Source organism: Lytechinus pictus, chromosome 10 (genome assembly GCF_037042905.1).
Source record: "Lytechinus pictus isolate F3 Inbred chromosome 10, Lp3.0, whole genome shotgun sequence".
Lineage (NCBI taxonomy): Eukaryota > Metazoa > Echinodermata > Echinoidea > Temnopleuroida > Toxopneustidae > Lytechinus > Lytechinus pictus.
The window spans coordinates 17,120,555-17,138,625 of NC_087254.1; the positions used below are offsets into that span (position 1 = coordinate 17,120,555).

Here is an 18,071-nt window from a genome sequence, read left to right on the forward strand (position 1 = left end):
GTAAAAAAGGAAATATTGTATAATTCACACAACAGAAAACAAAAGAAAAAGTGAGTGGGGGACATCATCGACTGTCTCATTTGCATGTCACTGAGTTGTGCATTTAACTGTTTTGTGAAAATTAAGCGAAACCTTAAAATGTCATAACTTTCTTATTTTACATGCGATTTTGATGAAATTTTCAGCATTATGCTAGTTAAATTTTTCTCTATTTATTCAAATTAACATTTTTCTGTGGTGGATTTGACCTTTAATTAGATACTTGGACAGAATATCAAAACTACTTTTATTACCTTTGGGAAGTGGATGTTAAGTTTTGTTTCTAGTTGTCTAATCTCCACAGCTACGCTGAGCAGCCTCTGAGCTAGGTGTAGGTAAGGCAGGTCCATTTCACTCAACAATGTAACACACAGAACCTGACCAAGAAAGTACATACCAGCATCAACAGACTGTAACCAAACATTTATGATATTGCACAATCATTAATAGAGCATAGTGTCTAAAGATATTGTAACACTATGCAATGTAGTCAAAACATTGTAATAACTTGATTAGAAAGTCATTCTAACAGAACATGCATAACTATACAGAACTGACAATCTTTAATTTTTAAATAAATCAAGGGAGATCTTTTACACCTCATTGGAAATGTTTTACACCTCATTTGAGTAATGTGCATCATTAGTATAGAAATTAACAATAATAATATGATAATAATAGACAGTTCTTGCATAACATATTATGAATAACGTCTCTATACACTTCCAAAGGACTTGGATATTACCCCGGCTGTAGCTCGAGCAGCCTTCCAGCGCTCAATGCATTTCAAGGAATAAATTCCTGCCAGGTACCCATTCACCTCACCTGAGTTTAGTGCAGCACAATGTGGCTAAACTTCTTGCTGAAGGAAACTACACCATGGCTCGGATTTGAACCCACGACCCTCTGTTTCAGAGTCCGGAGACTAATCCACTGGGCCAGAACGCTCCACTTTACTTTAAATTACAGGTGTTATAGGTGGAAATACATGTACATGCACAAGCAATGATTCCGGTGCTCACATGGTATTTTCGGCTACTTATAATTTCAGCACAGAGTTAGACCATGTCTTATCTAAAGTTAAACAGGACCTCATAATACAGGCCACTGAGAACAAGTTATTCAGACTTTTGAGAGTGTAATCATCAAGCTGGAACATAATGGCCTGTATTCCAAAATCCACTTTTACTTAGGTTATGGTCTAACTCTATGTTAGACTCTAGGTCTAAATCGCATTAACGTTATATGTTTCCAATCTTTAATTGACTCTTCCCTCATGTTTCAATGATGAAGAGAATTATTTCAGAAATGATTCCCGTCAGTTATGAATGATTTGAGGGTTGAATCAGCAGACTAATTGAACTTGTACGTTTGGTGATACATGTACCTGTTACAATTGGCTATCCATAGTTACACCATGAGTTTAGCCCAGAGTTTAAATCAAAGCCGAGAGCAGAATACGACCTAATGAATTGATTTCTCTTACCATTTGCCTGAATGCAGTAGGAATGAAGGTGTGGATGAGATCATTGAATCTGTTATTGATTCCTTTCTGGCCTTGAAGCAAACAGAGTGCATTCCGAGTCCAAGAACACTGCATTCCACAATCTAAAACAACAAACAAATGAAAATTAATATTCATTTAATACAATGTCATTCATACGAATAATTCTTCATTTATAATGGGTTCATTTTAATTTATTTTCAAAAGAAATGTAAAAATATAATCAATAGTGGTTACAAATACAGTTTTCTTCAATATCACAATTAAATCATAACAAAGATGCAGATAATATGTCTTGCAAAGGGCATGAGTACCATGCTGGGATTTGAACACGGGACTTTCATGTCAGATGTCTTAAGACCACCTCACACCTTTCGACTGGTCCACCATCCGATTTTGGAACAAATCGCATTTTGCTCATTTTCTAAAAATGTAAATGAAAAGTTTCTTTTTATTTGAGGTTCAAATTAACTGAAAGAATGCTAATACAACAATTTTGGATGATTGCAAACCTTTATTTTGGAGCAAAGGCCAAATTAGTTTCAAATCATAATCGATCGTACAATTGCTATGACGTCATTACAACTAGATATTAAATTCGCTTTTATTTTAATACAGATGACAGCGTTGTCACAGATTTGAACAAAGGTACGATGATTAAGAACATTACACAGTAAGATATTCCATGTCTCAATATAAAAATCAAATTCTATTATATTTTATTCCAAAATCAGGTCGCAGACCAATTGTAAGGTGTGCAGTGTCCTTTAAACCACTCAGCCCACTGTACATCCACACCCTTGCAAACCCGATTGCCTTGTTATGAATACCAATCTTCTTCTTCTCACAACTACCGGTACTTACAATCTCTGATAACGTCCCCAGCGGTCTTCTTGAGCTTGCTATCTCCCTTTGAGTCAGTAAGGCAGTGCTTTGCCCAACCTAGCAGACTGGTCTGAAGGGCACACAGCAGGCTGCATACATGGGAGGGTGCTGAAGGGGGTGATGCCTCCTCCCCATCCTCTATCAGCTCAACAAACTCTTTATAGGACGCTGACAGGAGGGTATCAAACACCATCAAAACCGAACCTTGGTTGAATTCCTAGGGAGAAAGACAGATTTATAAAATGAGCTGAAATCGATTTAAATCATCTAATCGTGGAGCGTTGTGGCCCGATGGATTAGTCTTCAGACTTTGAAACTGAGGGTCGTGGGTTGGAACCCCTGCCACGGTGTAATTTTCTTCAGCAAGAAATTAATTTACAATGTGCTGCACTCAACCCAGGTGAGGTAAATGGGTACCGGCAGGAAGTAATTCCTCATAAAGCTGTGAGCACCCGAATCGGTAGACTAGCTTAGCCAGGGTAATATAGGAGCGCATTGAGCACCTAACAAAGTGGATATGTGTGTTATAGAAATATCCTATGTTACTATTGTCATTATCATTATTATGAAAAAATTCTTATTGTTTGAAATAGACATCTGAAAATTAAGAAATGCTTAAAAAAATTAATTTTGTCCAATTGATTGTGGGCCCGGCTGCCACAGTGCAGCGCCAGATCATTGAACACAACACAGGGTAGCAGCAACTTCCATCTTTTAACATGTAGAAAAGTGTTCCATTTCAGTTGATGTAAACTAACTCAGAACCCTAATATTGTTCAAATAACAAATAATCATATCAATGGATATTCATAAGCTCACCTCTTGAGAACTTGAAGGAAGTTCTAGCAATCCACTTGGATCTACAGTACTGAAGAAACGACAGAGCGACTGGAACACAAGACCAACAGCTGTATCTTCCCCAGTCTATACACAGATAACAAATTTAAAAAATATGTTGATAAATTACCATTTTGTCATTTAACAATGTTGCTTTTTTATAACTACGACTTCTCTTCAATGCTTTTAACTTTCATGGATCTCGTCATTATGCCTGTGTAGCTGCACGCAAAGCTGGCATTCTTTAAATTACTTTCAAGATTGAAATTAAAAGAAATCTTATGGTTTACGATCCAACGCAAGCCAAGGGGGTTTCTACTTGCTGATTTGAATCATATGGACATGGTTATCAACAAATTTGAAAGTTAGCGCAACATCTCCTAAACTTTGGCACTTCTGATGTCGTTGCAACACTTCAGATTCCATGATTTGCTTGAAAGTGAAATATTGATAAGGTGTTGTGTAGACTACCGTAGTTGAAGTGGTGAGCTCTAACCATCTAAAGTCAAGGTATGTACATACATGTAACTATCGTTTTGACAGGCATCATGAATTGGTTGGCGTTCAATGCCATTTTTTGTGTCAATCATTTGGTGTTTTATATGTAAATTTGTTTATTGCTTTGTAAAGATATAAAATGAAAAAAATAAATGAATGATAAATATATCATTTCATCTTTGAAATCATCCATTTCTATTATTTCTACCAGAGGCATTACAAATTTCAGATTGGACACATCACAAATCTGGATATATTTTATTCACATGAAGAGAATAGCCAGCCTACAGTCAGAGTCTTTATTTCTTATTTGTCAGAGGGTCGTGTGTTTGAATCCCACCGCGGTCTGGCATCCTTTGGCAAGGCGTTAATCTACACTGTGCCACTCTCGACCCAGGTGCTAAATGGGTACCCGGTAGGATGTGAAAGTCGTTGTAGCTTGTCCAGTACTGTGTGCGCCTCACCTACGAATATATCTGTAAAGCGGATTATTATTAGGTGGTCTGTCTATGACAGATCACCTCTTAATTTCGTCAGAATTTTCTTTCTTTATTTCTTTCTTTGTTTATTTATTTTTCCCACCTATGTTTGTGGCCAACTTTTCTCCGAATCGGCTGGATCAATTTTGCTGAATTTTTTGTCATATATAGTCTATCATAGAGAGGGAATACTAAGCTTTTCAAGGTCATCTGGTCATGATGACGTCATCTACGCACCATTTTGTAAAATTCTTAATTTGATCAAATCAACATAACGGATCATCAATAATCAATCATATTTACATCAAATAAACTTTAGGTCAAAGGTCAAGTGTCAAGATCATCAAAGGTCATGTAAAGGTCATGACGCGCGCATACGCACGCGTCAAAGCTAAAAAAAATTCTCAAAATGGCCTTTAAAATTTTTTGGGTACGTTTCAGGTCATTTTAAGCATTTCAAAAATTTGCGCGCGCACACATATGCGCGCGCGTTTCCGCGCTTAACGCCTTAACGCAACACAGAAACACCGTTTTTTTTTTATATCATTGCATAGATAATATAATTCTGAGCAATTTGATACCTTGATCAACCTTCTACAACCATTAATAACGAAATTAACACCCGTTAAAGTTTGCAGCACGTGTGCGCGCGAGCTCTCACTATAGGCCATATATGGGCAAAAACACGCCTATTAAAAATTCACTGTAGCTCTTTAAATAGTCCGTTGGCCCCCAATTTTTTTTTCATATATCGATAGAGTATGAGTTGTTAATTTGATTTCATGTCACCATTGTCCCTCAATTTGATCATGACGTCATCAAAATCGCGCCTAAACTGAAAATTTCATTTTTTCCAAAATGACGTCATCAAATTTATGCAAATTTGGCTCTAACTCCTTTAATATTGGTCAATTTTCACCCAATTTTGGATATGTTGTAGCTTAGGTCTTGCTCTTTCTGAATTATTGCCTTTATTTTTCATTTTAAGAAGCGGATCATCCTTAAAAATTGCAAATAATAAAGGCATTTCATTTTTAATCTCTATGGGACATGACTTTTTCTCAAAACTATATTCTACATTCCTCTATTTTGTGAGCCATCTCTCCACTTTTTCTAGTCAGTTTTCCCTGAGATTTTAGTATGTTGTAGCTGAGAATCTAAGCTTTCGTAATGTCCCCTCCATTTTTTTATCAGATGCCGAGATCATGCCCGTTTTTTGCTTGCAAAATTGGATTTGTAATTCTCAAATTTGCTTACGTGTAATCTCTATGGGAACGTGTATTCTTTATGGGGAATATCGTGGCTGAATGGATAACGCACACTAGCGTCTTTGGGGTCCCAGGTTCGAGTCCTGGGGTGGACAAGATGATTTTTTTTTCTTTTTACCACCTCGTACATGATCGTTTATGACAATTCAAAGGTATAAAAGTTAAAATTTAGCAAGATAAAACAGATTATAATTACTTTTTTTCATATCACATGTATTGTTATATATTAAAGAGACCTTTTTCACATTGCTTTATCATCTCCCATCTTTCACAAGTATTCTATCCATAATGAACATTAAGTTGTCATCACGATGATCATATTGATCTGCATGAACATGGTGATAGTGATCATGATGGCAAGAATAAGGACAGACCACCTAATTCGTCCACAAGACGAATTAAAATCTAGTCATTATCATTATTGTTTGTAGTTTGATAATTAACATTCTCTTTTCAACATGTCTCATTTTTCCTTGAGAGAGTGAATAATGATGGGCACTGGAAATAATTTTTAATACAGTCTCTAGCAACCATCAATGGCAAACACGATATGTGGCCTTCATTGACATACATGCATAACTGCTACAGACAGGTTCTTATACACACAATCTGCTTGTATGGGAATCAGACAGGTGGCTGCTAACAGTTTGATAGTAAAGAACGTGCAACATACCACCATTGAATTCATCATATTGAAGAGTTCCTCCCTCCTTGCTTCTTTCCCTGGGAAAAACACAGCGGCACCTACAACGAAGAAAGATCAGAGATTATCATGAGGCATTTACTGTCAGAGATGAATTTTCACTTATAATCTATATAGAATGTCAGCATGGACACATAGACTGCAGTCAAATGCTGTATAAATATGTGTAGCAGATTAAATTATTTCTGCTTCAATAAATTTGGTCAGTCATTCAAAAGTGAGGTAAAAAACTCGTTAAGCATTTTGGATGTCTTTGTTGAAGTTTTGTATTTACTTTTCAATGACCAGTTAAGGTAAGTGATAATTGATGAAAACCTCAATATATGTCAATAAAAGAGAGTAAATAAGAACACAATATAAAAGCAGTTGATCAATACTGAAGAGAAACCTAGGACAGGAATTACTTACCATCTAGAATACATCCCTCAGCAGCTGCCTTCAACAGCATCCTAGGATCATCCTGCGACCCATCTCCTCCATCAAAGCTCACTAGCTGACACAGATGATTAAACAGCTCCCTCGCTTGTCGCTGGTCCAGGCTCGTATCCAATTCCTTGGAATCCAACATTGGGCTGGACGTGCCCGGTATGGCCATCGGTGGAGGCGTAGAGGAACTGGGTATGGTTTCCAGAGTCTGGCCACTATTTGATTCTTGATGCTGTGTGTTCTGCGACTCCTGGACTGGTGCCGTCTGCTGACCTTCTGCGGCGTCCCCTCGCTGTTCACCCCTTGAGGGTTCTCCCTGAGATGGTACATTTGCGAGCATTTCCTGGGTAGGTGTATCTTGTGATGTCTGGGTGTCTGTTGGTGGTTGGGTGTCAGATTGAGTCTCTTGCGTCTGGGAACCATGAAGATGTAATTCTCCAAGCTTTGGATGATCCTGTAAAGAAAAAAAGATTCTTTATTCTTTCCATTCTCTATTGAAGGGTTTAGTGAATGGTAAAATGCAGTCAGGGTCTGCTGCATGTCATGTAATCTTTTCACTATTAAGAACAATTTTTCAATTTTTGATTGCTACTCCTAACACAAAATACAACAGTTAATGATAATAGCGAAGATGATAACTGATGGCAAAGACAATGACACAATCCCCCATTAAACAATGACAATAATGACAAGAAGAATGTTGCCGAGCTCCGTCTCAACATCCACACAAGACGGAAAGTTTGGGGTTTTTCTTTAAACTCACAACACCACCAGTATCGATCAAAATAAAGGAATCACACACAGCCATGATTGACCAATCAGGCTCCTCTGGCCTGTTTCATAAAACTAGTTAAACGAATTGGCAATAACAGTTTAAAGCTACTGAAATCATTCCATTTGATTGGTTATTGGTAAACTTGTTATAGAAATTGAGCATTTGTTATAATAACAAGTGTTTTTTAAACAGAACCCTGGGCAGTATTCTGAACATTGTCTTTTCTCCATATTTTATCTTTTCTCAGAGATATGACAAAATCGGTATTCTGGTGGAGGTCATAACTTTTGTCACAAAAATTGTCATAAATTTTGTCTCTTCTCTTTAGCGCGCACAAAATTACACAGCTTTAAATGCGCGTAATCCTTTAATACAAGCAAAAGTTATGACAGGGGGGTAGCAGTCATAAATTTTGTCATATCTTTTAGTACCAAATATCCCGATACCCTGCCGACTGAATGTCAAGCATATAATGATATTACCTAGATTAGATCGTGTTATTAGTTTCACTCATCATCCATGACAATTTTCAATATTATATTTTCATGCTACAATTAGTTAGGCCCTACATATTAATTCCTCCTTTTTTTATCTGTTTTCCTTCTTTTTCTACTTCTCTAAAATCCTTCACAGCTCCCTGTCTCTCTTTGTAATTAAGCGCATCAATATACGAGGAGTTGCGCGATGCCAGCAACAGAATTGGGGATACGCCCTACCTGCCATGGGGCCTTCCTATTGGCTGAAAGGGCTCCCACTGGGAACTAACGTTAATTTTGATTGGTTTACTTCCAAAGAGATGGGTAGGAACTTAGAGAGATATGACAGGGAAAAGACAATGTTCAGAATACCGATTTGTAACAATCATAGCGGTATCACATCTCGGAGAGAAATTACAAAATTCATGACAAAAGTTATGAAAGTGTTCCAGAATACCACCCCTGGTTTCTAGGCCCATTTCATAAAAACGTTTGTAATAACAAAAAGGCAATAACAGTTTAAAGCTACTGAAATCATTCCATGTGATTGGCTAATAATAAACTTGTTATAGATACAGGCCCAAGTATTGAGTTACGGCGTATTGACATACCTGAAGTTGAAGATTTGAAAGTATTCTAGCCTTGGCCGTTTCCTTCTCCCTAAGCTTGGCTAGGTTTGGTATACTAATATGAAGCAGGTTTAAGCACAGTATCCTGGCATACACCCATCGATTATCACTGCAAATATAAATTTCCAAAATAATATTTGTTATTTCACTATGACAAGTGGAGCGTCGTGGCCCAGTGGATTAGTCTCCAGACTTTGAAACAGAGGGTCGTGGGTTCAAATCCCAGCCATGGCGTAATTTCCTTCAGCAAGGAATTCATCCAGTGTGCTGCACTCGACCCAGGTGAGGTAAATGGGTACCGGCAGGAAGAAATTCCTAAAAAAGCTGTGTGCACCTGAATAGGTAGCCAAGCTTAGCCGGGTAATAATAACAGGGCCCGCTGGGATAACATTTTTCGGACCTGAAGTGGCTACCCTGGATAAATAAACCGTTATTATTATTATCATTATTATTATGAAAACACACTCTAACATTGAGGCTCATCTTACAAAATATCCTATTCTAAAATAAATACAAATACATCAGTTATCACTGCAAAAAAAAATCTAAATATTTATCTCTAAAACCTATTTCTAAATGTGACTAGCCACCCCTAAACCAACAATAAGTCGCCCAAAATGAATTTTTAGATATTTATAGAATTTGAAAAAGCACATCCTAAGCTTTAAAATGATATATAACTTGTTGAAATTGAACAACAATAGCCTACAAAAGTACTTGATTGAATGTAGAAGAAACTAAGCAACAGCTTTCTAGAAAAGGGAGAAAACAATGTTTGAAGTTCAGGGTTCACTCAAGCATGGGAGTGCACTCTGTGCAAATTCAATGAAACATCCAAGCAGTAAGTCAAAGAAGTTCTTGTATTTTGTTTTCTATAAACAACTGTACAACTTGAAATTTTGACAGTATGAAGAAGAAGAAATATTCCCTCAAATAGGCTAGAATTTTCATTTTTTGCTTTTTGAAGACGATCTCACTATTTTTCCATTTCCCAGGCAACTTATTGTTGGTTTTGGGTTGGCTGGTCTAACAAATCTCTCATTACATCAAGTAAACACAAGTACATGATAAATTCGCCCAAAAGTGTAAGCAAATCACAAAGTACTTGGCTGGAATACACCCAAGGGAGTGGAGAGTGGTAAGACTAAACAATCCAATGACCAAGGTAAACTAATGATAATATTTGAGCACATTATAATGAATGTATTTCTTTAATAAGAATGTTATAATCTACATCACTGGATCATTATTCAGTACTAACAAAGTGACCCTTGAAACAAACAAGTATGGTACACACTGTATCATATCACATGAATTTACAAACAAGAACATATTCAAAACATAAAGATAATTCATGCATTCTAGCTTGACACTGAGTACTGTAAGTTAACCCGTTGGCTACTGTATTACGTAAATCCTATAGGTTTTGTTCAGGGACTGCCTCGTTCAGAAGGAAATGGGTTAAGGGGTAAGACTAGTCAAGAGCATACTCACTCTTGTGGAATAGCATTGTAGAGTTGACTGATGATGTTTAGAGTTAGGTGTTGCATGTCTGGTACAGGTATTCGTGTGAGAGTCCCTTCCTTTCTCTTCTTCATTACCTCCTGAAATAATACCAAGAATCTCATGATTAGTTGCTCAACTGACTGATATGGGCTGGTCTGTTCGTGCTTTCAATCCAATAATCAAACGCATCTTGATTTTACCCATTCATCAGAACTGCCCATTTGGGATTTGTATTTGATTCATTCATTTGCAGTTAAATGCTACTCTTTTGGTAATAGTCCCCCCCAAAAAGAATTTCTTATCTACAATGTTATTTGAGGGACTCTGCACTTAAAACCTATTTTGTTTATGCTTAGTTCCTACTATGTATTCTAATCTACAAATGTAACACTATATTGTTGCCAATGTGACTATCAATTTACATAGTGAAATAAATAAATATAACAAAACAAACAGACACAATATTTTGGAGGGCCTTGGTTGAAAGGTGGTTTTGTATAAAGCATCTTGCGCAGCGCAGAAGCAATGACATATTCATATACAGTGCATCCCAGAAAAAAGGAATCGGGATTCCCATGTCTTTCTAATCCAAAGGCAAATGAATTATGACATTTCATTGACATAATCCTATAATTCAATTATTCCTCTTTAGTTTGATACCTAATATGAGACGAACACTTCACGCATTAATGAGCAAGACGAGTTTAAAATTTTAATGTCAAAACCAGGTTGCGCAGAAAAATTGGATAAGATTGGTTTGTGATATGACAACAGTGCATTTTCGACGATTGGCTCATTAGCATTTCTTTTGTATGCTTTGTTAAGTTTCTCTCACTGATCCCTGAAATGAGAGTGATTCAGATTCACACGTAAGTTTCTGAGCAAATTGTTTCCGATATGCCTCAATATTTATTGTTTGTAATCTGCCATGCGTGAATGATTTGCAAAGCTGTTGGTTTCAAATGAGAGATGAGATTCCACTCTTGCCATGAGTATCAAACTTATAGGGCGCGCCGTGGTCTAGTGGTTCTGACTCTCGCCTTTCAAACAGAGGGTCGTGGGTTTGAATCCCAGCCATGGCGTGTTTTCCTTCAGCAAGAAATTTATCCACTGTGCTGCACTCGACCCAGGTGAGGTAAATGGGTACCGGCAGAAAGTAATTCCTCAAAAAGCTGTGCGAACCAGAATAGGTAGACTAGCTTAGCCGGGGTAATATAGGAGCGCCTTGAGCACCTAGCAAGGTGGATACGTGCGCTATACAAATTCTATATTTATTATTTTTATAGTAAATAATAAGCCTGTTCACGGTTGTAAACTGCGCACGAGCAGAAAAAGGTCATTGGAGACAACCATGAAGGTGGCTTTCAAATTCACTGACATAGGCATTTGTGATTTGATGATTATTCATGTATTCCTTTCAAAATATTTATCACATCCAAGCTGAAGAGTAATAAATAGAGCCTTCATAATCACTGGTATTTGACAGTAGCCTAAACAATAGTCAAATGTGCCAAAGGCAGACAATAAAACAGATTTCCAAACTTTATCCCTGATGTACTATTCTAGTCACCTGGTCTATACAATGCCTTTTGTTCTTAGAATTTGAATACTCTACCGGTAAAGCTTACGCAACATCTACATTTAAAAATGATAGTGCTTATCCTAATGAAAAATCACAAAGGTCATTTGAGAAAAGTTGATCATGAGCTAACCGTGAACTGGCTTATAATTGTGAAATCTCTCTCCGAAAACGGGTTTACATTTTTATGGGACGCACTGTATAAAAATATATGCAAAATGGGTGACATAGCCTTTGCTCCGGCAACATTTGTTCCGGACTTCTATTTTTTCTAAGATGTAGGGTTAAGGTTGCAATAGGATTTTGTCAGGTTTGGGGTTAGGATTAGGATAAACTATAGTGTAAAATCTAGGGTTGAAGTTGGTCTTTCCATTAATGAGTGGAATTTACAGCAGAGCGGTTGTCGCCGAAGCAAATGTCATGGCACCGCAAAATGTACATGTACTTGTAGTTATACATCAAAAGTGATGTTGGATTTATTGAAAAATCACCAGGAAATATGAGTGGACTATGAGATAACCTCTCACATGATCCATTTCATGTAAGTCAGACAAATGGGACTTTTTCTTTTCATTTTTCTATCATTGCAGACCCTTTATTTTCATTAAACTCACCAGATCTTGACAGATGCGTACAATGAAGCTCATGACTTGTGTGAAGAGAACCATTGTATTGATAGGTGCATCAACATCATATGGAAGAGGAGCAACGTTTGACTACAAAGATAATCAAAATCAATCAAGTTGGTAGTTGAATCCATTTTTTTTCCATTAACAAATAAGGGTTATTTTACTCCTGGAGGGTGATTCACAAAGATTTAAATATGACTCAAAGTCACATTTCATTGCCTAATTGGGAAAGGCATGACCGCATTGGTCAGACCATGCCAAGAGGACGTGCGCTACTGTGTATTGATCAATAAGATTACGTGTTGTGTATCATGTGCACGTCGGCATTTAAGTGCAACTCTAAGTCATACTTAAATCTTTGTGAAACACTCCCCAGAGCCTGTTGCATAAAGTTTTAATAAAATGGATGTATGCATCCTAACCAAATAATTTACTGAAATATATCATGAGACTAGTTTTAGTATTACACATCACATGACCAATAATTTATTTTAGTTAGCAATTTTCAATGAATGGTTCTAATGTCTACATTTATTGACTGGTCATTGTTTTGAGATGGTTTCTCAAATAACCTGGGCCCAGTCTTACAAAGAGTTACGATTGATCCAATCAAATGCAACTCTATGGAAATCCAGGGGCCTGTTGCAGAAAGAGTTGCAATCAAACGCAACTCTAAAAATCATGCGCAATTTCAATTTTAACCAATCAACAGCGCCCATTTTGGACTTGCGATTGATTTTTTGACTTGCGATTGATTTTTTGACTTGCGTTTAAACGCAACTCTTTCTGCAACGGGCTCCTGGAGCAATGTCATTATTTATTCAACAGGAAATTTGCAAAATGTCTTCTGTTGACAAAGGCGAACACACTAAATTGTCAAGAAAACAATGAATTTATAACTAAACATCATTTTTCAAAAATATTTTGAACAAACATGAAACTTTAGATGTTGACATCGCTGGCTTTCCATAGTTCAGATTGATCGGATCAATTTTACTCTTTGTAAGACAGGGCCCAGATGGATTCACTGACTGCACACAGTCAACATTTATGTCATTGCCTGGTAAAGAATATTCTACACATTTACACTAATGTCTCTGTGCATTATGCATAAATAATGCATGACTTCTCCATAAATAATGGTTCAAAATCAGGGATTCATAACCACCTTTGTGAATTCAAGTCATTACTTATGACTAACTGACTGACGGACTGACTGAATGAATGAATTTAATATCCAATGAAATAATAATAACAACTATTTCACAAGTTTACAAAGTTTAGTTATAAATACACAGAAAGCAAGGATAATAGGAACCAGAAAATAAAATGCTAGTCAAGTCTGGCCCCTTGTATTTTAGGCAGATGAAAACATATGTGTCTTACCTTGTAGGTAAAAATGAACAATCCTTTACATATTGAGAATCTACTAAATATAGTCTGTAATACATTCATATTATAAACAAATGCATACATAACACATTTTAACAAAGACCATAAGTATTCATATATCAAAGATTTAAATTTAAGATGTTTAATAGATATTCTGCAAAATTAAACATGTTTACTTCAGGGAAAGTATTACACCTTGGCCGGGCTGATTTTGTCCCTGAAATTCTCAAAAGAGCCCTGGGAAATTCTTATTCACTGCAATGAAAAAGCTTCACTAATATTACAGATTTAGGCCCGTATTCTGAAGTTCGGGTTTAACTTAAACTCAGGTTTAAAGTTGTGGTTTAAGTATGGATAGCCAATTGTTACATAAATCACTAACAATAGAGGTATCATATTTCAGCTCATTTGGCTCTCAAATCATTCATAATTGTCTAGGAAGTATAAATAGATGATTGTCTTCACCATCGATGAATCAGAAAAGAGCAAAGTAAACATAAGAAACATATAACTTAATAAAAATTTTGTCACTTTGGCTTCCCATTCTTAAACCACAACTTTAAACCTGAGTTTAAGTTAAACCCGATTTCAGAATACGGGCCTTAACCAATAAGTTGTGAAAAGTAGCCCCCAAAACTCCATACTCACAATGTCTATGTTGTCAAGGACAGACGAAGTGCGGGAAAAGCCATAGAACTGGACACCGACAATGCCCAGTCTGGTGGCCGTGTCACTTCTCGGACCAAGGAACTTGATGAGTGCATACTGACCTACAAAGCACTGGTCAAGCGGCACCTCCACTTCATCCCTGTAAACAAACGAGTGTATGCAATAAAGATTTTAAGATGCAGTCATATTTTTTTTCTACCCAAGATTTTTACAAACATGTTTGAATATTAGGTGCCATGTCTAATCAATATTTAGTATGGACAGATCGGATTTAATGTTATTCTCAACCAAGTTCTTCTACGGTCTATACTATGTTGCTTTCAACTTGGTTGGTGATTAATGAAGCTGTCATAAGTTAGACGTGACCTTACACGAGACTGGTGATCTTTGTAGACTGGGCTATTTCGACGCCTAAGAAGACTGGGGGGCACCTTATGATCTCAGCCGTCGATCGCGACGAAGATTGGCACGCGCTTTACCTATGGCATAATCTACATAACTACATGTATAAGATCATATTCTACGAAAAATCTCATTGCTATTAAATATGCTAATTTATGCGTAAAACCAAAAGTTTGCTCTAATTAACTAAATAATACCCCTAAAAGTCGAATTTTTGTGTTTGACTATTTATTTACTTCATTGTTTTCTAAATTTCTTATGTAGTTCTGTTTTTCGACTTTTATTGTCGGGGACTTTATTTTGACCATAAACAAGATGAAATGAATTGATTTTAATCAGCAAAATAAAAAATAATGATATATTTATGAATTTTGGATAAAAACACTATTTGCATTGGATTTGTACACAAATTCACGTTTTAGAGCAATTTTGGGTCTGCATGCACTTACGAAATGTTGCGTAATTTCGGAAACCGTGTACCTGGGGGGTTGCCATTTTGGTCTCAAAAGTTGCGTGAGACTTAATAGTAAAAAGTTAGTGAGCGACGCATTCAAAAAAATTTGCGGGGCAGATTTATCGCAAAAAATGTTGAGCGGAGGGGCCGAATCAGCCCCCTCCCCAGTCTTATTAGGGTTAATCAGATTGTCTGTATTCAACATAGCTGAAATTGAAATTTCAATTTGTTAACAAGCCTTTAAATGCAAATTTGTTATTGGCCAAGATTTGTTAATAAAAGGTAAGATGGAAAATCTTGGGTATTTCATTTGAGACAAGGATCACTAGTCTTTGTCAAGTCATGTTTAACTTCTAATTTAATGTCCTCTAATAAACACATTTTTTCAAGCATATGTGTAATGTCAAATTTCATGGAAGATGAATAAAGTTTGGTGTTTGCTTGATATTTTTATCTTTTCATAGCATAAAACACTTAGGCAACTTGTATAACGTATTAGAATGCATACAAGTATTCTATTACGCATGTCATAAGGCAGTTCACAAATTACCCATGTCTATTGGAACAACAGGTTACCCCATTTTTGTCGGGGGGAGGGGTAGTAAATTTCCAACAAGGCTAATCAAATCCGACATATTTTTTTTTCAAATTCTTTCTTGAAATTAATTTCAATCAACAAAGACTGGATTATAACTTTGCATGATTAAAGCAATAAAAATGACCACAATGGGTCACCAGCTAAGAAACAGTCTGCTTGTGCAGCTATAATAGAAGACCATTTTAAATTCTTACCAGTCACTGTCCAAGCTGAAGTAAGCTACTGGGTTATCAGGTTTACCACATATGGAGGCAGCCCTGCAACCAAAGAGAAAACAAAAATCAAGATTGTTGGTTTGGTTTTATGGCTCATGCATGGACATATGTTAGCATGAATAGTTTAGGCATGGATAGATCTAATTTCTCCAAGCTACCATCGAGTTATGTTCTTCAAAGCAATCCAGATGCTGAAGGCATTTTATACAATATAAGAAAAGGGAGAAAGAGCAGTATTCATGAAGCATACAGAGTAGTGAAACAAAATAATTGTATTCTAATGGAAGGAAAATACTACCAAGCATTTTATAAACTGATTGATAAGGGGGGGCCTTCTTTTCTGATATACTATTTATGTATCCTTAATCTTTGAATTAATAAATGAAAACCAAATAAATTGAATTATTCATATATCATTCAATTTAAAAATGCAATATCATTACATAATATTACATAGAAAAATCATATATACAAATGCAATAATTGGTAGCAGTCGTTTCTGTGCATCAGTTGGCGGCCAGGGAAGAGAAGAGCAAATTTAATCACCATGACCTGATGTTCAATCCACCCAAATAAAAATGATGATAATGCTAATTTTCTTGTTTTTATAAATATTTTACTAACCTCAATCCTTGGAAGATCTTATAGTCTGATGAATTCCAGGAATCGTACTTCTCAAATATTGCCTGATGTCTCTTCAAATCAAAGCCCTTCCTGGAAACATCAAATCAATATAATAGGATTGATGGAAACTATCAATGGCATTCAACAATGATCTTAGTTTAGTATTTCTGATATTCAGTACAACACAAACCAATACCTTGATTTGTTTTCTTTTTATATGATTATTTTCAATTTATACATTTATACAGAGCTCTGACACAATATGGTAATGCTTAATAAGTAAATATTTGTCAAAATCTGTCCATGCATATTCACCAATACATTCTACCCAAATTTCTCACATTACGCTGTCCTCCAATGATGGACTAAACATTAGACAAAAAAAACAAAATTTAAGTGAGTGGTGTTGGGGTCAACTTTCATTTATGAATTGCATAACTAAGTCATGTGTCATCGATTCACCCTTTGAAATGCATTACTTTCATAAACATTGATTACAGAGTAATGACCATGATTGACATCTCATCACATTTGTTCATTTACAGGTTGGATAAAAATGGGAAAGGATTACAAGGTGAGTAAAATATATTCATGCAATACAAACAATAATGGCAGATGGCATACTCGATTCCTTGTTCTTTCAATCTTCAAATACAAAGGAAGCTCTCTTATAACACAAATATGGCCTACGTTTAAAGAACAGTATTAAAGCAAAAATATATCTGCTCAACTCACTGATCACTGTAGACGAAGATCAAACCACATTTTGGTCCAGTCGCTCCTTTAGCTACCTGCAATATTTCAAACAACATATATTCTTAAACTCTAAGGCCCATATTCTGAAGTTAGGTTTAACTAAGAATATGATCTTACTCTGTCATAAAATTATAGGAAGCCAAAAGTGTCAAAATTTTGATTGCATTGTATTTATGTTTACTGTGCTCTTTCCTGATTCTTCAATGGTGAAAACAATCATCTTATTCGTACTTCCTAGACAAATGGGAATGATTTGAGAGTTGAATGAGCTGAAATATATCTCTACTGTTATTTCACAATTGGCTATCCATACTTAAACCATAACTGAATTTAAACCAAAGCCGACTCCAGAATATGGGCCTAAGTAAATTACTGGATTAAATTTGCCTTCCACAGGAAATATTAATATTCTAAACGATCTATACAGGAGCAGAAAGAAAATTATTCCATGAAAAAAATATATACTACTGGAAATTTATATATGGTATATACTGATAAAGGGATTCCATGTTATCATCCTGCCTTAAAAAAAAATTAGTGCAAACAGTACAGAAGATATGCCTTCTTGAAAATATCCATTTACACCTTGATGGCGAGAGGAAAGTAAAGATACGTTTGGATAAAGAACCGTAGTGGTGTGTTGGGAAACATGGCCCCTAGTCCGGGATAAAATTTTCATCTTAAAGCGAAATGATAGTAGTTGCAGTAAAACACTAATTTCGTGAGAA

The 18,071-nt window shown here is 36.0% G+C and overlaps 1 protein-coding gene across 4 annotated transcripts in view; it reads right to left on the bottom strand.

Annotated features, from left to right (window-relative positions):
* The window catches only part of LOC129270258 (zinc finger ZZ-type and EF-hand domain-containing protein 1-like), a 111,191-nt gene that overhangs the window by 64,311 nt on the left and 28,809 nt on the right, over positions 1-18,071 (bottom strand). For all 4 annotated transcript variants that reach the window (XM_064105443.1, XM_064105441.1, XM_064105442.1 and 1 more), the window contains exons 17-29: positions 17,323-17,378; positions 16,588-16,677; positions 15,943-16,005; positions 14,274-14,433; positions 12,219-12,320; positions 10,014-10,123; positions 8,502-8,628; positions 6,622-7,093; positions 6,184-6,254; positions 3,248-3,352; positions 2,408-2,645; positions 1,526-1,647; positions 294-416 (exon numbers count right to left, since the gene is read on the bottom strand). In XM_064105443.1, the coding sequence (XP_063961513.1) occupies positions 294-416; positions 1,526-1,647; positions 2,408-2,645; positions 3,248-3,352; positions 6,184-6,254; positions 6,622-7,093; positions 8,502-8,628; positions 10,014-10,123; positions 12,219-12,320; positions 14,274-14,433; positions 15,943-16,005; positions 16,588-16,677; positions 17,323-17,378 (1,839 nt within the window). The remainder of the gene's footprint in view (positions 1-293; positions 417-1,525; positions 1,648-2,407; positions 2,646-3,247; positions 3,353-6,183; positions 6,255-6,621; positions 7,094-8,501; positions 8,629-10,013; positions 10,124-12,218; positions 12,321-14,273; positions 14,434-15,942; positions 16,006-16,587; positions 16,678-17,322; positions 17,379-18,071) is intronic.